The sequence below is a fragment of the Eschrichtius robustus genome, chromosome 10, assembly GCF_028021215.1.
Source record: "Eschrichtius robustus isolate mEscRob2 chromosome 10, mEscRob2.pri, whole genome shotgun sequence".
Classification (NCBI taxonomy): Eukaryota; Metazoa; Chordata; class Mammalia; order Artiodactyla; family Eschrichtiidae; genus Eschrichtius; species Eschrichtius robustus.
Genome location: NC_090833.1, coordinates 106,582,071 through 106,607,510, shown reverse-complemented (window position 1 = coordinate 106,607,510; position 25,440 = coordinate 106,582,071). Strand labels below are relative to the sequence as shown.

The 25,440-nt window shown below is 37.8% G+C and overlaps 1 protein-coding gene across 7 annotated transcripts in view; it reads right to left on the bottom strand.

Annotated features, from left to right (window-relative positions):
- Positions 1–1,800: 1,800 nt before the first annotated feature.
- CDCA2 (cell division cycle associated 2) overlaps positions 1,801–25,440 on the bottom strand; it is a 49,492-nt gene continuing 25,852 nt past the window's right edge. For 5 of the 7 annotated variants that reach the window (XM_068553324.1, XM_068553325.1, XM_068553328.1 and 2 more), the window contains 7 exons: positions 25,347–25,431; positions 24,639–24,883; positions 20,310–20,388; positions 19,299–19,387; positions 17,818–17,955; positions 6,077–6,248; positions 1,801–3,625 (listed from right to left, as the gene is read on the bottom strand). In XM_068553324.1, the coding sequence (XP_068409425.1) occupies positions 2,418–3,625; positions 6,077–6,248; positions 17,818–17,955; positions 19,299–19,387; positions 20,310–20,388; positions 24,639–24,883; positions 25,347–25,431 (2,016 nt within the window). In that variant the 3' untranslated portion in view covers positions 1,801–2,417. The remainder of the gene's footprint in view (positions 3,626–6,076; positions 6,249–17,817; positions 17,956–19,298; positions 19,388–20,309; positions 20,389–24,638; positions 24,884–25,346; positions 25,432–25,440) is intronic. The other 2 variants (XM_068553327.1, XM_068553326.1) reach the window with 2 other exon arrangements.

Below are 25,440 nucleotides of genomic sequence, written 5' to 3'. Positions count from 1 at the left end.
GCACAGTTCTCTACTTCTTTCAGTAGACACATATGACTTTTGTAATACAAATGAGTGAAAATAAAAGTTAAGGGGAAGCACCCGTAGCAACAGTGAAGAGCTGCCCTGGGTTAGGGTAGTGCACACAGGATGAGAACTTCAGATGTCATGCTGCCATCTTCTGGAACAAGCAAGAATCTATGGGAGCAGGAAAAGATAAAAATAGAAGCCATTCTAAGGCAAAATGTCAAGGGTTACTGCAGTAGAAAAGATAAGGCAAATTTTTGATTTAGCCATTAATGAAAAGAAACAGTTAAAAACACACAAGCATGATGACATACAGAAATCATTAACTTTTCACAAATTTTATGGTACAAATGAGATGGTGGATAAAACTACCTCCAAGTTGTTTTGATTTCTCAAGACTTCTTTTTAGGAAAACAGCCCACTTGTTATTTACAGATAGCAACAAAATATTCATAGTGTAATATTTTAAAACGAATAGAACTTGTAAAGTGTTTATCTTTCTAACTGCAGATGCTTGAAAATGAGAACAATTTTACACTTGAAAAACCAAGCCAAAAAAATCACAACCAAAAAAATCACAGACCAAAATGTCTCCTTCATCCTCACTAGCACTTTTTGGGAAATAAAACAAAGCATGTGAAATTCTGAAAAAAATTCAAATACAATTGAGATCATATATCATACAGTAAAAATGGTAGAAAATAACAGTAATTTTAACCTTCCTATGAACAAAGAACACAAAATTTTTAAAAAACAAAACCCTCTAACGTTGTATGTTTCTGAAAGTTTTTTTTTTTTTTTAAATGACCAAAAGCAAAAAGCTTCATAAGAAGTTTTTTTTTTTTTTTTTTGGTTTGTTTTCAGTAGTAGACATTTGCCAACCATACCAAACTATAAATGGGGGGAAAAGCCCATAAATAATTTACGTGTAAAGATAAAAGAATTTTTGAAACAATCCACCCTTTAGCAGGAGAAATTGGGGATCACTTTGAGTGTTAATGTAAAATACATTAGTCTTTAGCAGCAGGAGTTCCAGACCTATTGGTGCCAAGAAGGTAACAAATAGTCTCTATCTAAGGCAGGGGAAATGGGCGCCCAGCAGGAGCTTTCTTCCCTGTTGTGTTATTTATAGAGAGCCCTATTTGTTAACATGTTTCTGCTATCACAGGAGTAGGAGAGTTTAATGATTTAAAGGATTTCAAAGACAATTGTTTAATGCTACAATGATTTACCTGCATTCACAAATTCTAAAAATATAGCAATTTAGATTTTCAAACTGCTGCCACCAAAATTGTGGTAGGATATACTGCTGAAGCTTAACTGGACAAACCAAAACAAGTACTAGTTCTTGGTATGGTGAAATAAAAAGTCAGAAAGGCTGGAAAATGCCATGTTAAAAAAGAAATCAGCAACCTGCCACCATGCTTCATGTTAGTAAACCAATTTTTTAGGGCCTTTTAAGTGAGTTTCTGGATTTTCTTTTTTTTTCAAATGGAAAACCATGAATTTAATCCCAAATTACCTGTGACTAATCTGAATGATCTGGGAGATGAGTCTTCAACTAGACTGCTTATATTTTCACCAAAAACCAAACCCGTACTTCCTACCCCCCCAAAGCATACAAGAGTGTTGTTTGAAGGTCAAAATGCTTCCATGTTAGTTATTTCTAAATTATATATTCACTTTATAATGACAGATTTGCAATATTCTGGTTATTGAAAGAATTTTCCAAAATCCCATGTTTAAGATTTGATTTTAATCTATTAAAATAAAATTTTTATTTGAGACAAAGTAAATTATTAAAGCTTCTCTTAACTTTAACCCAAAGGGAAAAAACCAAATTTTATCATTCCCATCTTTCCTAATTGTTAAAAGTTTTAACCAGTTTTTTTGGGGCAGCCTTTTAAAATAAAAACATACCTCACCCCACTTTCTTTAACAGTTTCAACCTTATGTTACCTTCAATTTTCATAAAGTTACATTAATTCTATCAATTTGTTAAAGAACAAAACAAAACGCTCTTCTCATCCAGATATAACAAGTCAACTCTAAAAGGTGCTTTTTTTACAACAGAAACTCTAAACCTTCAGTGGTAAATATGTCCTAACATGAAATAAAACTTAAGAGACATGCTGTTAGGTCTAAAAGCAATCCTTTTTAACAGAATACCAATAAAGCATTTATCATTTGGGGGGAGAACATGTTTAATACAATGCTTTCAGTTTGAAAGATGGAGAAATTCACTTATTTCTACTTCAAAGTAGGTTCTACTCAAATAATTTTATTTGAAACTTTTAAAATACTGAGGTTGCACAAAGGATGGGAACTGGGATGAAAGAATCTTCCAGGCATGAATGGCTGGTTACCTTCTCTCTTGCCAAAACGTTCTGCAGGGAATGTCAGTTACTGCTTTAGTTCGCTGATACGTCCGATTCTCTCGAAGTCACTTGGAGAGCTTCCTTCTGGTTGAGAAAGGTGGTTCTTTTGTAGCCTCTCGACTGGGTGGTATTTTTAGGATCTGCAAGTGTAGATGTACAAAAGCTCTTCCTTCTCTTCGCAGGTAAGCTGGCAGCAGCAGCAGCAAAGCCCTCACTGCTTTCTTCACCTGATGTGGAGGGCAGCACACAAGGTTTTTGCCTGGAGGACCCGTTCTCAAATCTTCTGCTGTCAAAGGTACCTATTGTTCTCCTCTTGGTTCTTTGGGAAATGCCAGAAGCGGGAGGCAATGGAAGTGAAATCCACACAAGCCCTTCTTCACTTTCCAAACCTTTTTGTAGCCTTGTGCTGCGTCTTACTTTGGTTTCACTCTTTGTTCTCTGAAAGGTTTGCTCAATGGAGTCAGATAAGTCTTTATACAGTTGGGAATTTTCTAAACTAATTTCTACAGGGCTGCTCACGCTGTAGGAAAGTTTGGGATTCTCGGTTTTTTCCAAATGTAAACTTTGCCCATCAGAACAAGCCACGGACTGTCTTCTGTATTTCCTTTCTCTGTAACTCACACCACGACTACTTGCTATGGAGTTTCTTCCCAAATCCTCACCTTGACTTTTACTTTCTTTCATGTGGTCAACTAAGACATCTTCTGAACAATCACATTCTTTTTGTGAGTCGGGCATTAAATGCTTGGTCTGCAGTTTTCCTTCTGGGACAACTAAGAAGTCATCCTGGTTTTCACATTTGATGTTTATATCTTCTGAGATTTTAAAGATTTGAAAAAGGTTTTCCATATTTTGACCAGCAGCAGAAAGTTCTTGGGACTGCATGGTAAAATCAGGTTTTGGATTGTCTGATACAATGGGTGTTTCAGTCACAGAAGGACAAGAAATATGGCTGTTTTCATTCTCAGTCCCAGTTTTTAGTTCGTTTTCACTTTCCAACTTAATTGCTGCTTTTGGAATATTTTTGTTTTCATTAGTTTCTATAGTACTTGTATTTGAACCTTGCTCAAAAGTAGCATTAATAAGTGACGAGGAACTTTTCACGTCAGAGTTGCAGAATTCAGACACATCGTATTTATTAAAGCCTCGAATCATCTGCCAATCCTCTGGGTTCTGAGGCAAAATGTTATTTCTCTTCGGAAGCTTCACTTCTTCAAGTTCACCATTTGAGTTGAAATCATCTATGGGCATGTAAGTAAGTTTAAATCGAATTAAAAAGTAAGAGTGGAAATAAACTTTCACAAATCAAACAGGTGTCAAATTGTATTCTGTGTGTCAAGCTTTCAAAACAATCGCAAGACCTACAAATGCTACCCTGTACTTGTCCCCATCTGTCATTGTTCTTTCTCTTTCAGTTCTTCCTCACCCCACAGGTTAAGAAAATATGTACTTAATGCATGAATTAATAAAGCATATAACCTGAGACCATGGAAATGAGAACTGTATCTGAAATTGCTTCCTCTATTCTAATGTGCTTCCCATTCTACAAGGTCAATTAGCATGAGGCAGACACACTTCCTATCTCCCGAAAAATGAATTACTGAAAATCGGCAACATCATGCTTCTGAAACTTTTCCATCAATGTTCCCCCTTGAAATAGAAGAGAGAAAACTTGGAATTCTGGGGGATTTGAGGACTTAGCTAAAAGGGTACTTCTGAAGACACTCAAGTCTTCTGCCCTGTGTTTAAAAAATTAACATTAAACTGCACCAAACTCTCAAATAGAGCCCCTGTTGTTTCAATATTCTAGAAATCTCTCCCCTTCCATGCCAATCTCTGAATATAATTCACCCTCCAGGAAGACACGCCATGTGGGCCCTGCCATGTGTTTCTGGCACACAGTGTCACATCACAGGTGAAAAACACATCATCAAGGTTTTAAAGTCACATAACACAGCCTAAGTGAATCTAGGCTTTATGAGTTCTAAATCTCAGTACTATTAGAAGCCATCTCTCTGGTTATCTCACATAATAAAGTTTTTAATTGGTCAGTCAAAGGAGTATAAAAAATGTTTTAAACAAAATAAAAACTGAAAGATAAAACATAAGCTGAGCCAAAAATCTACAAAAAACGTTTCAGTGTGAAAAGGTATATATACATCCGGGATTTGGGTACTTACAATCATGTCACAGAAAGCTAGAGATTAACACAGGGCAGGGGCCCCTTGGTATCAACCAACCAATATGTCAACTGGGCTCTTTATACAACTTTAAAAATGGATATTCGTGTATTTTTCACGAAATTAACATACTAGAAAAGGAAGGTAGGGGAAAGGGATGGAGGGAGGAAGAGAGAGAGAAATAGAGAGGAAAGAAGGGAGAGAGAGAGAGAACGGCTTTAGACCCTCATAGCAGATGAAACCATTGGTTACTGATAAAAAATGCTTCATGTATTTTCGAAAAGAAATTCTCTAATAAGACGCAAGATGGAAAATATACACTAACAGTCATTGTTCAAGTATCTTTGGAAAAAAGGAAACTGTTAGGAACTACCGATATAACGAAAATAAGTCTCAAGGGAAAGGCAACTTGCAGGGAAGGGAGGTGGACAGATCGTTATAAACCAGGTGGTAAAGGTGTAATGTGAACAAAGAGTTTTCCTGGAAAGGCAGCCAGCATGGCTAAATCCTAAAGGCTAAGCAGCATTAGGCCAGATTTAAAAGAGGTGGGGTGGCCGACATCCTGTCCCATGATGTAGCACATAAAGAGGCTAGGGCAGGACAGCACGGCCTCTGCTGGTGCCCCGGGGCCGGAGGATTACGTGTATGTGGCGTGGTTGTGTGTTTTTTTTAAACTTTTGGGCTTTCCTGAAATAACAAGTAGGCAGAGGCCAAGAGTCTATAATGGCATGTACCATATTCGTCCTTGAATCTATGATAGATCCTACATGCTATGCTGCAAATGGGACGCAGGCTATAAATATGTGGTGATTGACAAAGGCAGCTATCTTAAGAATGATTACATACAAAATTCACACACGAAATGAACACATGCTCCAGCTTTTCGGCATGATTTAGTCAATTTAAACTCAAGCGTTACCAACCAGATGCAACCCCAACCCAATTTTTATCGAATCAGGATATCAACAGACTTAATCTTCCTTTTAAACAAAATTTTCCAAGTAATCAAGTTCAATTTATAAATGTTATTTCTAGAAGATGCTTAGCAGTGCCAACTCTACTGAAACATCAGAGGGCAAGGTTTTTTTGTTTTAATTTTTTATTCTTAATTCATAGAAGATATACCTATTACTGAGCCATCTTGACTTTTAGTGATGGATTACAACACCAAACAATTCATTTTACTTTACTGAAACACTTTAAAAAGCAAAAAGAAACAGGGTGGAAGGAAATTCTTTCCCCTAAAATTATATGTAATATTTTGTGCCTGAGTTTTTCTGGGGGGAGGATCCAGAGTGTCCAACAGGTTCTGAAAAGGGTCTAGGTGACCTGAAAGTTACAAACCACAGCTTCTTTAACTTAAAATTCTTGTGGGAATAGGAGGGAAAGTTGCAATTTTAAATTTACGCACTCTTTGCACAATGAATGGGAAGAAGGGGAAAAAAGAGAGTGAAATAGCAACAAAGAGGAGAGAAGAGATACAATATGGACGACAGGAAAAGGACAGGCTACCTGAACACATCCTCCAGATGCTTGGAACCAGCGGCATCTCAGATACCTCGGGCAGCTCAGGAATAGGGCTCAGGAGTGGCTTCTTAGACGCAATGTCTCTTTCCCCATATAAAGACTTCTGAACACTTTTTTTCTTTCCCTTTGCTTTCTTCCTTCTGCAACTTTTTAAAACCTGAGAAAATGTATTAAAACACTGTAATTGAGAAAGATGTAGCGCCATGTACAATGTTGACTCAAACTAATTTTTACAAAAAAAACTTAAAGACTAGTTATTCCATTCAAAATTGTAGGAATCTCAGTCAGGGCTAAAGGGCTAGGTAGCTTACACAAAGTCAAATAAAATATGAAACAGAACTCAGTTTACAAATTGTAGAGTAATGGTCTATATTTCCACAAAGCATTTGCCAAAATAAGTTCTGGATGAGTGAAAAATAGGTGAGATACTGTAGAACCGGACAGACTTAAGACATGAGGAATTTGTAACTAGGATGTGTTACGATGACTCAGGATTAACCTGGAATGAGTTATCTATTGGAAACTATGGGAGACTGGTTTTCTGTTCCTAGATCTGGATGAAGAAACCACAGGTGTGTACATAAAATTTGAAGATAACACAAAGCTGCTTCAAACAACAGGTGATCTAATCAAGATGAAAATGACTAGGTCAAAATAAGATGGAGTTTAATAAGCACAAGTAGAAGAGGAGGGACAGAGGTCTGGTAATAACTGATGGAAAACGTAGGTTTCTATAAAAATGAAAACTGTTTTAATAACATCTGGAATGCAGTATTCAATTCTGACTGCATGTCAGCAACTGAGCACTCATGTTCTATGTTAAAAAAAAAGTTTCATATGGAGAAGTCTTGAGGGAAACTCAAACACTGTATTGAAATAGGTTGTTATGAGCAAAAATGAAATATATTCAACGTTAATATTGGAAAGAACCAGATTTTAGGTCAACATAAGGAACACACTGGTAACAATTATAGCTTCTGGAAAATGGCATCCATTCAAAGATTTACTGAGAAACTGCTACGTGCAGGTAATAATTTGCTAGGTATGAGATATAAAAACAAACAGGAAGTGGTCTTTAGGGAACTCTTGGTCTAATTTTAATACATACAGACCAGGACAGGCTCTACAGATTGAGAAGATGGAGACCTGGCCTACGGGAGGTTTTCAAGACAGGCTCCACAGGAAATGGAATGTCTAGGCCAAGCCTTCTACAAGTGAGAATTGTTTCGGTTGAGGATGGGAGTGGCACAGAAGGGCTTTTCAAAGGAAAGAGAATGGCACACGGAACAGGTCTAAGGGAGGCGGCACAGAGCAGAGGGGGAACTGCAATTAGCTGTACGTGGTCAGTGAACCCACAGAGAAGTGGCAGAAGAGGCCAACAAAGCAAGCAGGGCCCTTCTCTGCAATAAGTCTAAGCCTGACAGCCACGAGGGTTCACCACATGGTGATTTAGAGAGTGACATCTGAGTTTGCATTTAAGAAAGATCGTTTGGGTGACAGCACAGAAACTAATGGTGTGGAAGATATTCAAGAGCACAGAAGTGGCACAAAACTGTAAGTTCCTTGAGATATCTATAGATATCCTGTAAAAACAAAACAAGAATAAACATTCCATGGAAAAATAATTTTAGAACTGTACAAGATAAATGTTCCTCTTAGTGATTTACAATATACACTTAACATTAAATCCTCTAAGAAGCCCTCGGTATAAATAACCTCTATATATGTTAGAAAAATGCTGGGTTAAATATTTTTCCACGAAACATTTTTTTCAGGGAACATCTGTTGACTTCCAAGAAACAGTTGGGAAAATAACAGCATGGACAATGGAAACGGAAGCAAAGAGAAAAATCTTGACTTGGGCTCCACAGATGAATTGCAAGAGAGAAACATTTGGCTTCGTGTTAGTCACCTTCGGTTCAAATCCTGACCCTGCCACTTTACGGCTGTATAATCTTAGGCAAGTTACCTCACCTCTCTGTACCTCATTCTTTTCATCTGCAAAATGGGAACCACAAAAGCACACACTACAGAAAGTTGTGGTGACTATTAACTACGTTAATATATGTGAAGTGGGTAAAGTATGGCTTGATTCATGGTAAGGGCTACGTGTTAGCTATTCTTTTTCTTTTAAATTCCTTCTTACTATTTTGAGTATTGATATGGAGAAAAATATTTTTAATATTAAAATTAATATGCTCTTAGTATTACTGTGTGACCCAGGCCCTAGTAGGTTGGTTAATATACTATGATCAATGTCATCAGGTTATAACCTCCAAAACAGTTTCTGATTCATAGCTCAGGTAAATCCCCTTTTAGCAGGATTTTGGAAACCTCTGTTTACATTAACTGCAAAAGCACCTGCAACAGCATCTGGCACTTAGTGGCTTCTCAACAAACATACATGAACAAATGAATGAATGATTGTGAAAGAAAAGGTACAGTTAAACTTCATAAAATTTGCTAACCATGATGAAAGACTAATATTATTTTTTCATGGTCATGGGCCAGGAGGAGGACACCACCCAAAAAGAAAAGAATAAAGATGAAAGCACCGGTGGTCTATCATGAAAATGTATCTAGCAACGCTTATCTTATGCACGAGGTTTCATCTGCAAAGGCTAGAATCTTATCAAAATTTGAATTTACTCTAATACAAAAAGCCTTGCTTAGACTGTAATAAACAAGAGAAGCCACATGTGATTGGAATCCTCGGGGAGCCCCGTGATCTGGAAATAATGAGACTGGTTTATGACTTGGAGGAGACAAAGGACAACTGAAGATATTATACCTAAAAGGATTCTATTTACTCCCAAATCACCAGTATTTCTTCTCATACAGTGAAGGAGGTCATGCAACAGAAGCAAATGCTTACTTCTCGTGTTATTTGCACAACTAAGTCAAACTGTTTTCTGAGAGTAGCTTTAAAATTATTTTAAGATAATTCATGTACATGGCAACACATCAAATTGAACAGGAAACCTTCTGGTGAAAAGCAAACATTTCCCTGTCCCTGCCATTCACTTATTTAATGGTCCATTTTTAGTTCTTGTGGCTGGCTCCATCTTTCTAAGTGAGGGTCTGAGATTGCTGTATTTTTTTTTTAAATATATATATAAACTTATTTATTTTTGGCTGCATTGGGTCTTCGTTGCTGCGTGCGGGCTTTCTCTAGTTGCGGCGAGCAGGGGCTACTCTTCATTGCAGTGTGCGGGCTTCTCATTGCGGTGGCTTCTCTTGTTGTGGAGCACGGGCTCGAGGCGCACAGGCTTCAGTAGTTGTGGCTCACGGGCTCTAGAGCGCAGGCTCAGTACTTGTGGCGCACGGGCTCAGCTGCTCTGCGGCATGTGGGATCTTCCCAGACCAGGGCTCGAACCCGTGTCCCCTGCATTGGCAGGTGGATTCCCAACCAATGTGTCACCAGGGAAGCCCCAGGTTGCTGTATTTTTAATGTTTAATAACGGAAAATTTCCAACACCCAAAAAATAGAGAGAATAGTATCTTGAACCCCACGTACCCAACAATTAGCTCTTATAATTACTAACACATGGAAATCGTGATTCATTTATAACCCCCTTCCCTCAGATTATTTTAAAGCAAATCCCAGACATTACATCATCTCATCTGAAGATCCTACAGTATCTCTAAGAGATAAGGACTTCTTTTTTTTTTCCACCAAAAAAATGAAACATTACCTGGCATTGTATTTTACTGTTGATTTTTTTCCTCTTTTACAATGGAGTTTTATTTCTTTTCCAGCTTTGAGATATAATTGACATATAACAGCATGTAAGTTTAAGGTATACAAGGTAATGACTTGAGATATATATATATATATATAGTGAAATGATTATTTTTTTCTTTTTATAATAATGACAAATACTAGTCAGCAATAAACGGAACTATTGATACACACAAATCTGGACAAATCTCCAGAGAATGATGCTGAGTGAAAAAAGCCAGTCCCAAAAGGTTACACAGTGTGTGATTCCACTTACAAAATATTCTTGAAATGACAAAATGAAAGAAATGGAGAACAGATTAGTGGTTGCCACGGGTTAAGGTGGGGGGTGACAGTGGGAAGTGGACACAGCTGCAGACCAGAAGAGATCTTTGCAGCACTGGAAATGTCCTGCATCTCGACTGTATTTTGATATTGTACTACTGTGATACTGTATAATGGTTTTACAAGATGTCACCATTGTGGGGAGCTGGGCAAAGGGTGTCTGGGATCTTTCTGATTCTTCTTGCAATAGCATGCATCTTGAAAACGATCTCAAAATAAAAATTTAGATGCAAAAAAAACAATGAGAGGCAGTTTTCCCTAATATTTCCTCAGAGTTCAAACTTCTCTAATTGGTCCCTAATTGTCTTTTTACAATTGTTCAAATCAGGATCCCAACAAGGTCTCCACACATGCCATTTGGTTGATGGATTTCCTTTGATCTATGGCTCCTTTTTTCCCCCTTGCCATTTACTTGGTGAATGTTCTGAGGCATTTATCCTGTAGTAGCTGCGAAGCTCTGGATTTGGGTAACTGCAATCATGTGTGTTTTTATGTTCCTCCATCCCCTGGCATTTCCTATCCACTGGTCATTAGATCCAGGCTTGATTCGATTCAGCTTTCATCTTTGTTGGGAAGAGCATCTCATGGAAGGTTATTGACGTCCTCATTGCACCAGGAGGCTCATATTCTCTCCTTGTGTGGTGTTATGAATGGCCAGTGCTCTCAGGTGTCCCGTCCCATCCATCCATTACCTTTGGCTCCCCCATTGGCTTCTACCTAACATCCAACAGCTTTTGTGAACAGGTCTTTCTGATTAGTGAAAATTCTTCGATAAAGAATCTTCCCTTATCAGTTATTTGTTTACTTGAAATAGAGCTCAAATTTTATTTTCCACTTTCCAAGAAAAACAAAAACCCTGAAAATAAAAAAGAGTTGATGCCCTAGACAGCTTCTAAGGTGGCCTTTAAGTTTTTCTGTTAGTTTTTAATTATGAGGAAATTGTGTTTTCATATTTGATGCCAGTGTTTTAATCCATTGCAATCGTTATCTCTGATGCTCACACTGTCCTATCGTTGGTCAGCGGAAGCCCCTTTGAAATGATTTTGTGTCCTTTAACGTGGCTTCCTTGCTTGCACACTGGTCCAGACCTGGGCTCATTTTCTACATTTGCTGTTGTAAATCTGAAAGCAGCCATTTCACTAAGGTAACGCTGATGCCTTTTAGTTGAAATGGTAGAGATGGTAACATAGGTACAAAGGATCCTCAGTGCTTCTATGCCTTACCAACAGACAGAGCTAGAAAATTATTTTAAATGGGTAAAAGCACGTGTTCATGATATTTACAATTCAAGTTTAGCCTAGGGCTTCCCTGGTGGCGCAGTGGTTGAGAATCTGCCTGCCAATGCGGGGGACACGGGTTCGAGCCCTGGTCTGGGAAGATCCCACATGCCGCGGAGCAACTAGGCCCGTGAGCCACAGCTACTGCGCCTGCGCGTCTGGAGCCTGTGCTCCGCAACAAGAGAGGCCCACGCACCGCGATGAAGAGTGGCCCCCACTTGCCACAACTAGAGAGAGCCCTCGCACAGAAACGAAGACCCAACACAGCCATAAATAAATAAATAAATAGAAATTAAAAAAAAAAAATTTAGCCTAACAAGGTTTTGAATTTGATTTCAATTTTATCTTGTCTCTAGTGAAGGGTCTTGATTCCTAATGACAGTAAAAAACATCCCCACAAAACCCTGCTTATTTGCTTCATTCTAGATTGAATTCTTCTATCAGTGAGTATTTCATAACTGTTTAAACTTTTTGTGCAGTTATTTTTGTCCTTAGGATACATCCCATTTGGGCTTTTCAAACTTCTGATTTGAAAAAACTCTTTATGAGGTTAAGCCACCGACTTGATTATAGTTACATGTTTCATTTTGTTTTCAATTTTTAAAAATTGAGCTATAATTGTTCCATAGTCACGTAGAACAGTTACACAGTTCAAAGTCAAAAGTAAAAAACACGTTCAAGGAAATCTAGCCTTCATTCCTTCCTGTTCCCTCCTCTGTCTCTTCTCCCGAGAGGTAACCAGGTTTTATTTTGTCTTTGGCCTATTCTCCCACCTTTTTTTTGTAGTTGTTTAAGATTATATGTATGTGTATTGATATATACATTTTTTTAAATGCTCCCTACTTCCTTAGATAAACGGTAACGTATGAGTTTGCCATATTAGCTGCCATAACAAAACACCAGAGACTGGGTGGCTTAAACAATATTAATTTATCTTCTCATAGTTCTGGAGGCAGTAAGTCCAAGATGGAGGTGCTGACAGGGTTGGTCTCCCCTAAGGCCTCTCCCATGCGCATACAGATGGCCACTCTCCTGCTGCCTCTTCTCCCTGTCTGTACCCACCGTGGCGTCACCCTTTGTGTCCAAATTTCCTCTTATAAGGACACCAATCAGATTGGATTGGGGCTAGGAACCACCTAAGGGCCTCATTTATTAACCTAATCACCTCTGAAGAGGCCCTGTCTCCAAACACAGTCACATTCTGAGATACAGGGGTGGCAGCTTCAATGTACGCATTCTGAGAGAACACAACTTATCCCACACCAGGTAGCTTACAACTTGTTTTTTTTCACTTAACAGTAAATACATCCTAGCATCACTGCATAGCGGTTTGGATCGTTTCTCCGCTATCTTCTACATCTACAAAATACTCATTTTGTGAACACACCAGTTTATTCTACCAGTCGTGTGGACATCTGACGGACATTTGGTTTGTTAATCTTTTGCATTACAGAGTGTTGCAATAACTAACTCTGTACATATGCCTTTTTGTATTTCTGTCATTAGATCTTTGTGATAGATTCCTAGAAATGGGATTGCTGGGTCAAAGGGTAAATGAAAATATTTAATTTGGCTTGATATTGCCAAATTGCCCTCCACAGAGATTCACACTACCAGAAAATGTACGAGCGTGCCTATCTCTCCCCAGCCTCGCCAGCAAAGTACGCTGTCAAACTTTTGGATTTTTGCTAACCAAAAATGGTAAGAAACGGTATCTCAATGCATGTTAGACTCGCAGTTCTCTTATGATGAGTGAGTCTGAACATGTTTTCCATGTTTAAGGGCCCTTTCATTTCAATTTTGTGAACAAAAATCTCTTGGAGATTTTGATACGAATTGCAAAAACTTTTTTCCAAGTTTGTCCTTTGTCTTTTAGATTTTCTTACGGAGCTTTTTCCCCATGCATGCTCCATGCTGTTTGGGTCAAATGGAGCAAAATTTACCAATCTTTGACCTCACTGTTTCTGGTTTTTGAGTCATATTTTGTAAACTTTTTCCATTTCTAGGTTATAAAGGAATTCATGCTTATAAATTCTACTGCTACTTCCAAGTTAGCAATTTTATTTTCAAAACTTTTCCAGCTTTATTAAGGTATGATTGACAAATAAAAATTGTATTTATTTAGGTTTCACATGACTTAAGGTGCACATGATGATTTAATATATGTATACATTACAAAGTGATTATCACAGTCAAGTAATACACACATCCATCACCTCAGAGTTACCAGTTACTGTTTGTGTGTGTGTGTGTGTGTGTGGCGAGAACACTTAAGATCCACTCTCTTAGCACATTTCAGCCTACGATACAGTATAGATCTCTGCTGCCCCCTTACCATAAACCATGAGGCTATGGCTTTCTTAAACTAAACCTTCCTCTTCCCTATGTTAGTTTTGCTTCTTCTCTTGGTTACCTTTGAATTTACATTTCTATTTCTTTTTAACTTAAAAAAAGTATATCTTGAACCCCTAATTTGCAAGATGATAATTTTAAAAACAGCCATAGTGCTTACTTACTTACCAGGCATTGTTTTAAGCATTTTATATGTATTAAAACTCGTTTAATATTTCCAGTAAGCTTATAGAATAAGTACCATTGCTACCTCCATTTTAAAACCAATAGAGAAATGAAGACTCCTGCCCACCATTTTACTGCTGGAAGTGGCCAAACTAGGAGTTAGACAGGGTGTCTGGCTCCAGCGCCTGAACTTTTTAAACCACCATACTATTAGTTGTTAATACCCTTGCCTCTCACATGATTAGGTCCCTGTAAACATTTTTCACTGCTCTGCCAAGGACAGAGCTCTGATTCCTTCTCTTTCCTCTGGCGCCCCCTGTAGATGATTCCTAATACTACAAAATATTTTTCCTTATACCCCATTGTTGCTTGAAATCACACTTACTAAAGTTTGCTTCATATTCGCTCCAAAACTCCTGCATGCAGACTTTTCTTTGGAATGGTATAGAATGACCTTTCTTTTTCTTCTTTTTTTAAAATAATTAATTAATTAATTAACTTGGCTGTGTCGGGTCTTAGTTGCAGCACGCGGGATCTTCGTTGCCGCGTGCAGGAACTTTAGTTGCGGCATTCAAACTCTTAGTTGCAGCACGTGGGATCTAGTTCCCTGACCAGGGATGGAACCCGGGCCCCCTGCATTGGGAGCATGGAGTCTTAGCCACTGGACCACCAGGGAAGTCCCTCTTTTTCTTCTCATATGGCACAACTTCCATGTGCTCAATCATAGGTCTTTTTGTTTTTCCCTCCAGAGACCTCCTCCCTGGAGCACCCTTCTCTTGCTCAAATTTGGCCTGACTGCTCTTCTAGGCTGACCGAACAGCTATAATCAGAGATTTCCGTGGCACTCCTCTCCTGTGCTATTAGACCCACTGTGTCCTGGGTTCTCAAGCTTACTTCCTCATTCTGCTAGAGTGTTATCTCCCTACAGTAATATTAAAAAACAAAAAAACCAAAAAACACCGGTCTTGAGTGTCTTTCACAGTAACTGAATTTGGCTGGATACAGAATATTGGGCTTAAATTAAGTTTCTTTCGAAGCTTTAAATGTCCTGTTGAATTCTTTCAGCATTCAGACTGCTGTTAAACTTGATACCACTCCGATCCTTGTTTCCTGGTAGGAAAAGTCCACTGTTCTCATTATCCTTATTGTTCAGTTTCACACTGACATGTCGAAGTTGTGGTCTTTTCTCTTGGTCCTAGGCATTCAGTAGGACCTTTCAGCTTGAAGGCTCTTCTCTTCAGCTCTGGGAAACCCTCCCTTTTATTCTGATAACTTCTTCCATTCCATTTTCTCGTTCCGAGACTCCTACGAGGTCTCCTAGATTGGTCTTCCATGTCTGTTCTTACTAGTCTGTCGTTCTCGTCCTCCCTTAACTTTCCTTGATTCTCTAGTCCAACTACCAAATTGTATATATTTTTGCAAATCTTTCTTTCTCTGCTCTTTTTTCATAGCATCCCCTGCTTCTTAGTTTTCTGCAGATAATATTTTCTGAAATCTGAGTATATCAGAATATTTACTTTCATAAAGTTTCTTTCCATTTTCTGAATAACCTTTCTCTCTGGGGGTCAGTTTTTCAAACTTACTAACATTGGTCTTTGATGCTCTTGGTTCTACTCAGTTATCTGACTCTTACTTAAGAAGATACTGGCTAAACTGGTAATGGGTTTCCTCTGCTTTCCAGCTCAGCCTCTTTCTTGCATGGAAATTCTACCAGGAACTCTGTGCAACACACGGCAGGGCATATGGAGAGGGTCAACCGCAGGCTTTGCTTTAGGGAAACGAGCTGGCTGTCCAGACTGTGGGACCTTCCAAATGCCAGAATGAGAACATTCAGGTGTCAACCCCTGTTCTGAGCTTCAGGATGGGAGAGGGGGTGAGGGGCAAACTGGTGCAAATTGTTTCACATACAGGACTTCAATTAATCTGTTTCCACTACCACTTCTCACTCTCAGCACCACTGGACCTGCCAATACTGGGCCCAGAGTTCCTCGGGATTCCCATAAGCAGGCTGGCGCTCCCTCCCTCCCAGCACATTCTGGGCTGTAAATCTTTCCCCCTCTTTTATCTGTCAACCCGCTCCCATCTGCTTGTCTTCCAGAAATTCACTGAAGGCTGTTGTCGGTTGCTGAATACCCCTCCTCACTCCCTTCCTCCTCTCGCTATTCTACGCCTATTCCTTCTATTACATCAATTATTTTGGCTCAGTGGGGTCCTGGGAGGGGTTGGGGCAAAACTTAATGGTCAACCCTTCTTGAACTTTCTGGCTATTAGTTTCATGTGAAGAAGTAGGTGGACCTTCTTTGTAACAGTGTTTTGTAGAGAGTAGGAAGGAACCCAGTCTCTAATGCCATAATCTAAGATGTATGCATATTTTCAACTGATGTGTATTTTTTTTTCAGCAAGAGGATCTTTCAAAGGAGTGTGTGACCTAAAGAAGAAACTGAACCAGGACAACATCCGGTTTCTTCCAGCTCTGCCGACTTGGGGATGTTTGTACAGTGTTTAAACCAAGTGAGGCAACACTTTTTGGTTCATGGATCAGGAGGGAAATTTACTGTTTTGGGTGGGTGTGTGCTGGGGTGAAATGGATAAGCTTGGTTTTGGAAATGTTGAGTTTTGAGAATGTTTGCAGGGCGGTTTAAGAAAAGATGTCTAGTAGGTAGTTGAACCTATGTTAATAGATGGGAAAGATTTGGGAGTCGTCAACCGTGCTGCATATGAAACCACCCAGAAAATAAAGCCATTTCGAAAAAAGAGTAGAACTCTGGGCAACATAAACATTTAGGAATGGGCAGAAGAAAACAAACCTTTAACAGAGACCACACAGGACAATTCTCAGTTATGTCAAATGCTGCGAACAAGACCTCTAAGGATGCACTGGATTTAATCACTAGGTTATTAAATGCCTTGGAAAAATAATGAAAGTGAAGTAGCAAAGTGGTGGCGAATGAGGCCAGACTTCTAATAGTATCTGAAACAGTGACTCTGTAGCAGCCTCTGTGGGTGTCTCCAGCAGCAGTGTTGGATGGGAAAGGGGATAATGGTGCATTAATCCAGGGTGGGAGCGGAAGGAAAGGGATGAAGACCCAAGATTATGGACAAGAGTGTTGAAAGCAGCTGAGACAGCTTAGGATGAACAAGGAAACACAGGAAGTTAAAGGATCTCTGAAAGCTGAAGAGTTAATATAATACTAGAAGAGGCATGAGTGAGATGGCATGAGAACACTGGATGGATAGGAGGCTGGGGTCGGAGAGTGGGGGGACATATAAATGTGTATTATTAAAACTGGGAAGGTCTTGGATACCAACAAGCTGTAGGGTATGGCAGGGGAAGGTCCAGCTCAGTGAAGCGGAGGGCAACACCAGGACCTGGGTCAAGGTGCTAGATCTGCTATCCACAAAGAGGCGGTGACGTCATGAGCTGGCACAGGCCTCTGAGTGTGGAGGAAGACAGAGCTAGTTTCTAAATTCTTCCTGCAATACGGGGAGGTCATCCAACCAGCCACTGGCAGTAGCGAAGTCAAACAAGAGGCAGATGGCACACGCATCCCTAAGAAATCAGAGGATTCCCCAAAGAGGGTGAGGTTAGATTAGATCAGATTCAAAGATAAGAATCAATTCCACATTTGAGTGCCCATGATTCCCTGTGCTGGGTGTACGCAACCCAATGAAGAAAATGCAAAAATGGCCCTTGGGTAATTCATAATTGAGTATATCATCTCTTATGGCCCTTTTGATTCTATGATGATTTTAATACTCTTGGTCCAAGGCCAACTAGGAAAAATTTTGTTTCTGTGTTTTCCTAACCGTACAACAAAGAAATGCACCACTTCTACTCTTTATTACATCTTTAAACACACACTCACCTGATTCTTTCTAGGAAGTGCTCTGTCTGCGCGCTTGCTTTCTTGAGACTTCCTCCTATTAATTTTCTTTTCTTTACAAGGCTGAGCTTCTGTATTAAATAAGTTGCAAACACTCTCTTCTGAAAAACTGATCAACTGCTATAAAGAAAATTAGAAGCAGGGCTACCATAAAACACAGTCAGTTAAATTTTCATGAGTGTCTCTCACATTTCTTTTCCCTTCCCTGCGGATTCTATCATTTTACATCCCATTTCCGCTTAATTCACAAATTCCATTAGAAGTATTTTAACCAAGTCACATTCAAAGAGGGAGACAGTAATTACTGACTTCTGATCAAACATTGACCCAAAGCACATGCACTCTGTCCAACTATTTTATGGAAGAGAACAAAAACAACTTAAGAGTCGTTGTTTTAGGTGCAAACTATTATATATAGGATGGATAAACAACAAGGTCCTACTGTATAGCACAGGGAACTATATTCAATATCCTGAGATCAACCATAATGGAAAAGAATATGAAAAAAATATACATATGTATAACTGAATCACTTTGCTGTACATTGTAAATCAACTATACTTCAATAAAATTTTTGAAAATAAAAAATAAAAATGAATCATTGTCTTATTCATTCATCAAATATTTATTGAACATCTACAATGTAGCACCTAACTACTGATGGGTTATGGGGGGAAAAATCATGAACCGTCAGATTATCTAAGTTTGACTTCTGGGTTTATCATCAACAGGATCAGTGAAAAACAATATCAGTATGCTATATGTTTATGCACTGTGATGCTACAGATAAAAATCCAAGTTCATCTAACTTAATAAAATCGCAAAAGGCATGCATTCGATGGGAGTTATGCTCACACTGAAAACAACTGAAGGTAGTTTTTGAAAAAGTTATATTTATGCCATTTTCTGACTGTTAATACATGCGACTCTAGAGAACAAACGTATGGACACCAACGACTCTAGAAAACAAACGTATGGACACCAAGGGGGGAAAGCCGGTGGGTGGTGGTGGTGGGAGGTGGGATGAACTGGGAGATTGGGATTGACATATATATACTAATATGTATAAAATAGATAACTAATAAGAATCTGCTGTATAAAAAAAAAATTAAATTAAAAAATTTAAAAAAAAACCAAACATGCGACTCTTCTCCACTTTGCACTTCGATACAACTCATAAAACCACACAGATCCCAAATAAACTTTCTAAACAGATTACCTTCCACATGAACACACACTCTGAAAGCATCTTGTTTATTGTATTTTTCTTCTAACAGAATTAATTAAAATCAAATCAGGAAAACAGCATTACCCTGCCTCACGTGATAGGTAGGGTAAGGTATTAGTTCTTAACACATTGATTAAACCAAGATTTAACTGATTAATCATTTGATCATGAAAACAGAAAAAAATCTAGTGCAAGATTTAAAAACAGATACGTTGTGCCAAATACAAACACTTACACTTCTTCTGTTAGAGGTCCGCGTTGCTCTACCAACTTTACAGGAGGCTATTTTCTCGTGGTTATTTGAAGAGGCAAAGGTATCAGTGCCTGATGAGCAAGACACAGCAAAATTAGGGTAGCTAACAAAAAGTTGTAAGATCCATCATCTATTGGACACACTGGATGCTCTTTTGGATACCAATTTTGCTTTTGGTATCCCACCATATCTGAACATAAATATTACCAGGAGAAATAAATTTTGAGATTCAATAACATTTTTAAAAACATGAAAATACTTTAATTTCACCAAGTTCAAAAAATTTTAATTTGATCACTTTTAACAGTATAAATAAAAGGCAGTATAACCTGTCAAAGAGCATAAGTTTTGGAAGATGACAGGCTATGCTTCCAATTTAGCTCTAACTTAACACTCCATGTCTTGGATTCTGTGCTAATGAGCTTGGTTTGTGTCCTAGAGCCAACAGGATGTGTTGGTGATCCATTAAAGGATTTCAACCAGGGGAGAAACGTGAATAATGGTTCCATTGCAAGTGCTTTGCCCATGACATTTGCTGGCCAAGTCCTGGTTTGTCAGGAAAGCACAGAGAGATCTTTGTTGCCTTGTCATGATCATAAAAAAAACACTAGAGACCTCAGAAAGTACATATGCACAAAATGCCATGTTGAGTATTTAAAAACGACCCTTAGGATCCATATCATTTCAATTGTGCAACGTGAAAAGGAGCTTACTGTCAATCCTTAAGTGTTGAGAGGGCAACTCCACTACTTGCAGTGACTTGAAAAATGCGGCTACCCATCGGAGGAAGTTAAATGTGGGTGATTATAAAGTATGGACTTGGAATGGAAAAGGATGGATAAGAGACTTCTTGTAAGCTTTTCTACACGACTTGAGTTTTTGAAAAATCAAGTACGATCATAATAAAAATAAAATTTTAAAAATAAGGAGATTTTCATATATACACATATTTAAAATGACATTTATGATTTTTAGATAAGCCAAAGTTACTACCTGAAAGAGTCTCAGAGATTGAAGACTTACTAAGAGGACTGAGACCTGCAAGTGATACCTGAAGAGGTTCTATGTTTTCCTAAACAGAGAAAAAAGTAGAAATTAGATATCTTTAAATTCAGGGGACATAGAAATAATGTGCCCAAAAGAAAATAACATGTATTTATTTTTGTAGGAGGAATTGTGATAAGCATAAAGATGGGAAATAAAAGATTAACCAAAAAAAAGTCAGAGCAAAAACAAGATACTAGATATAAAAATAAATGTTTTATAATATTTACCAATCATATTTAAGGTAACCATGCTTACTAACTACAACCCACCAAAATAATAATTAAAAATATAATAATAATTTTTAAAAAGTGAAAGTCACGATGATCCACTAATAAGTTACTTTTTGGTTTATTTAAAATCCCATATCCTAAGCCCAATAAAGTAAGAAAATTCATTAATAAACACAACCAAACATTACAGTATTATTCAGGAGACCTTAAGGGTAAATATAAATGCAGATGTCAAATATTTTCTTTCCCACAGCCAGTATAATGGTAGCTGTTAATTTTTCATAGATAAAATCTGTCAGGTTGAAGAAATTCTTTTTTCTCACCAATTTGCTCAGAGTTTTTATCCGAAATGAATGCTGGGTTTTGTCAGATGCTTTTTCTCCATCTGCTGAGATGACCATAGAGTTTTTCTGTTTACTCTGTTAATATGGTGAACTCCACAGATTGTCTTTCAAATAAACCAACCTTGCATTTTGGGGGTAAAATCTCACTTGGTCATAATGTATTCTCTTTTTATATGTTAGTATGTTTGTGGGGATACTGGACTGTAGTTTTCTTCTCTCATAATGTCTGATTATGGTATCAGGCTACTGCTGACATTGATGAATTGGGAAGCATTCCCAACTCAACTTGTTTGGAAGAATGTATGCAGAATTAGTATTTTATCTTCCTTAAATGTTTGGTAGAATTCATTAGTAAAATCATCTGCACATGCAGTTTTCTTTGTGGGAAGGTTTTAACTACAATTTAAATTTCCTTAGTTGATATAGGGCTAACGAGACCGCCTATTTCTTCTTGAGTGAGATTGATAGCTTGTGTCTTTCAAGAAATGTAGCTTAAGTTGTTGAATTTATTGGCATAAAATAAAGTTGTTCATAATATTTTGTTATGATCCTTTTAGTATTATTAGGATATGTAATTATGTCACCTCCCTTATTCCTTATATTGCTAATGAGTATCCTCTCCTTTTTTCCTGAACAGTCTGATTAGAAGTTTACTATTATTTTCTGCAGCAAAACCTTCTGATTTCAATGATTTGTCTCTATTGTTTTTCTGTTTTCTATTTCATTGATTTTTACATTTATCTTTATTACTTCTTTTCCTCTTCTTAGTTTGGTTTCAATTTGCTTTTCTTTTTCTAGTTTCTTAAAGTGGAAGCTGAGATCATTAATTGGAGACCTCTATTATTTTCAAATACAGGCTTTAATTTTTAAAAATTTTCCTCGAAGCACTGCTTTACCTGCATCCCATGCATCTTTTGTTACTTTATAGTGGCTTAGGGTTTACAGTACACATCTTTTAACTTATTCCACTTTGTTTATAGCCTAAGAACCCCTCCCAACCTTTACGTTAATTTGGTTGTATATTTTATTTACCTAGGTTATAAACCAAACAAAATATTGTTGTTACTCTTGCTTTGAATAATTATCCTTTATGGAGACTAATTAAAAAGAAGTCTGTTACATTTGCCCAAATATTTAGCATTTTCAGTGCTCTTCATTCCTCTGTGTAGATGCAGATTTTCATGCAGAACTATTTTCCTTTTGACTAAAGGGCTTCCTTTTCAACACTTCTTCTAATGCTAACCTGTTATGGTAATGAATTATTTCAACTTTCATTATGTCTGAAAAAGCCTTTATTTCCACCTTTTGTTTTGAAAGATGGTCTCACTGGATAGAGAATTCTAGTTTGACAGGTATTTTTGGTTTTTTGCTCTAAGTAGTTAAATACATCTTTAAAAGATGTTGCTGCACTGTCTTCTGGCTCGCATAGTTTCCAACCAGAAATCTGCTGCCTCTCTTATATTTGTTCTTCTTATGTCACGTGTCTTTTTCTCTCTAGCTCCTTTTAGGCCATTCATTGTTGATTTTAAGCTTTGTGTATTTTTCTTTATGTTTCTTGTGCTGGGAATGTGTTGAACTTTAGGATCAATGGGTTAATAATTCCATCAAATTTGGACATTTTTCAGCCATTATTTTGCATATATTTTTTTCCTGTTCCTTCCAATCTCTCCTCTCCTTTAGGAACCCTAATTACAAGCACTTTATACCACCTGAAGTTGTCCCAGATCACGAATTGTCTGCTCATTCTTGTTCAGTCTTTTTCCTGTGTGTCATTGAGAATAATTTCTATTGCTACATCTTCAAATTCACTAATCTTTTCTCTTGCAGTCTCTAATATGCTATTAACCTCATCCAACATATTTTTATTCCTGGAGATTATAATGTACAGAGTTTGATTTGGGTCTTTTCTTTATCTTCCATGTTCTTAAGAAGCTCAATCTTTTCGCACATTCTTGAACATATATGAAATATAGTTAAAATAACTCTTTCAATGTCTCTCTAGAAATTCTATCATATGTGTCATTTCTGGGTCTATTTCTGTTGATTTTTCTCCTCATTATGGGGCATCTTTTCCTACACGACTACTAATTTTTAATTGAATGCCAGACATTTTGAGTTTAACATTATTTGTTGCTAGATTGTTTTGTTTTGGTTTGGTGGGAAGGATAAAACCATTTTATTGAGGGCCTTCAGGGGAGGGCTGAAGGGCTGGGAGGACAATGAGATCTGATGTCTTGGCCTCCCTGGGATCTCCCCACCTTCACAGCTGCCAAAAGCAGTTTTGATATTCTTGAGGTTCATTATGCAACGCAGTTACACGGGTATAAGTTAGATCCTTTCAAGACTTGCTTTTAAGCTTTGCCAGGCTTTTAGTTTAATTCTGCTCTATTAATGAAGCAATACTCTTCTGAGTACCTGACACCCTCTGAATTACAAGGTTTTTCTACATGAGTTGGTGGGAACACGATTCCTGCCCTGTGTGAGCTCTAGGCATTTCCCTCTGCTCCATATGGGCAGTTCCTCCCTGGCCTGGGGCAGTTTACTCACAAGGACGTGTTGACCAGCACTCAGCTGGAGACTTGACGAGACCCTTTGCAGATCTCCAGGGTTCTCTCTCTCTGCAGGTCTTTTCTCTCTGGTATTTTACCCTGTGAACTCCAGCCTCCTTCACTTTTCCAGACCCCAAATCCATCTTCTCAACTCATGGAGACTGCCAGGCTCCACCAAGGTAACCCCTCCCTGTGCTGCAGCCTGGAAATTCAGCCCAGGCAGTAAGTTGGGGCTCTCGTAAGGCTTACCTCATTTGTTACCCCCCTCAGAGATTACTGTCTGTGCTTCCAGACAGTCAATGCCGGTGAACCACTGTTTCGTATCTTTTTCTCTGGCTTTTTAGTTGTTTCTCATGGGAATGTAAATTAGGTCCCTCTTATTCCATCTTGGCCAAAAGCAGAACATTCTTATTTCAAAGTATAACAGCAAGAGAGAGATTGAATGATGGTCCCAATATAAAAATGGGTAAGTAAAATTAATAGGCAGTTCTCAAGAGAAGAAATTCAAATAGCCTATAAACATGTGAAAATGTTCAAACCTCACTAACAAACAATATTTTCCAGTCATCTTTTTCTCCTATTAAGCTATTTTTAAAAAAAGTACCGTTAAAACCCAGGGTTTACAAAGGTATAATAAAATAAAATCATTTATAGTGCTGTGAGTTCAAATTAGTACATACTTTGTGAATAATTTAGCAGTATGTATCAAAAAGTTCAAAAAATGTTCATATTCCTTAATCCAGTAAACCCACTTGTAGAAATTTATCTTAGGAGGAAGAACAATTTATATTTATAATATATCAATTCTAAGATTGTTGCTCTTTCACATTTTAACACCTCTGAAATCTGAGTACATGGTGTGTATCACAGTTTAACTTTCAGCATTTTTTCTTAGTGATAGATAAAACAATGGCACATCTTAACAGTCAATAGTAGTTAGGTTCCAGGAAATATGCTATGTACAAGGAGTCATGGAAGTATTGTTTTTAATAGGAGAAAACTGGTAGTCATCTAGCTAGAAAATGCATTAATTTATACCATGACACATTGTTCAGTCCATCTCATGATTTCAAAGCACAATTATTGCTCATGCAAAATAGGTGAGGTCTGATGAAAATATAAACAAGATTGTTCCACACTTTTCACACTTACAAGATTCTCTCCCTTGTCATCAAAATTTGGTTGAAGTAACCCCTCAGGAGCTGGGGACTGTTCAAGTAGCAGGGGACTGAGGGTACTTAAATCCTTTTTACAAACCGGTGTTTCTCCTTTACGCAACGGAGTGTTTGCTGGCAAAGATTCATCAAACACTTCAGGGCTTAGGTCCTCTCCGAAAGTAACTCTCTTCCTCTTCCTCATACTTAGAGAGTCTGGTACTTTACAATTTTCTTGACCTTCTATAGATAATAAATGGGAATATATTTAAAAATTAAGCTACATTTCTTATCTAAAAGACATATCCTAGAATCTTTTAACATGCTTGGATCTGGCTATTTGTATAACACAAAACATAGTTTGTAGAGAAAAACAGTTTAAAGTGGAAAAGATAAGCAATATTTCTAATTAAAATATGGTCATGGATTTTAAAGTAAATTCTGCATGCCTGTCTTAAAAGATTACAAAATTGAATATCAATTTCCTTACAAGTTTCACCATTAAGCAAAAAGGGATAGATGACATGGGTAGAACCAATTCTGAAACTTCAACAGGGTCCATCCCTCCCAACTCTTCTTCATTCCCATGTAACTTCAGAAGCATCAGGCATTAGTAGATCATTGAAAATACTACATACTACCTCAGATTTTTTTAACAACAAGCAAATGATACCTTCAGGCTTCAAAATAAATCTGAATTTCTTACCTGCTTTTCGTTCTTTGCAACAGTTTGCAAGATTTAAGATTAAGTTTGGATGAGTCCCACCATCACAGAGGTTGTCACGGCGTTCCTAAATAAA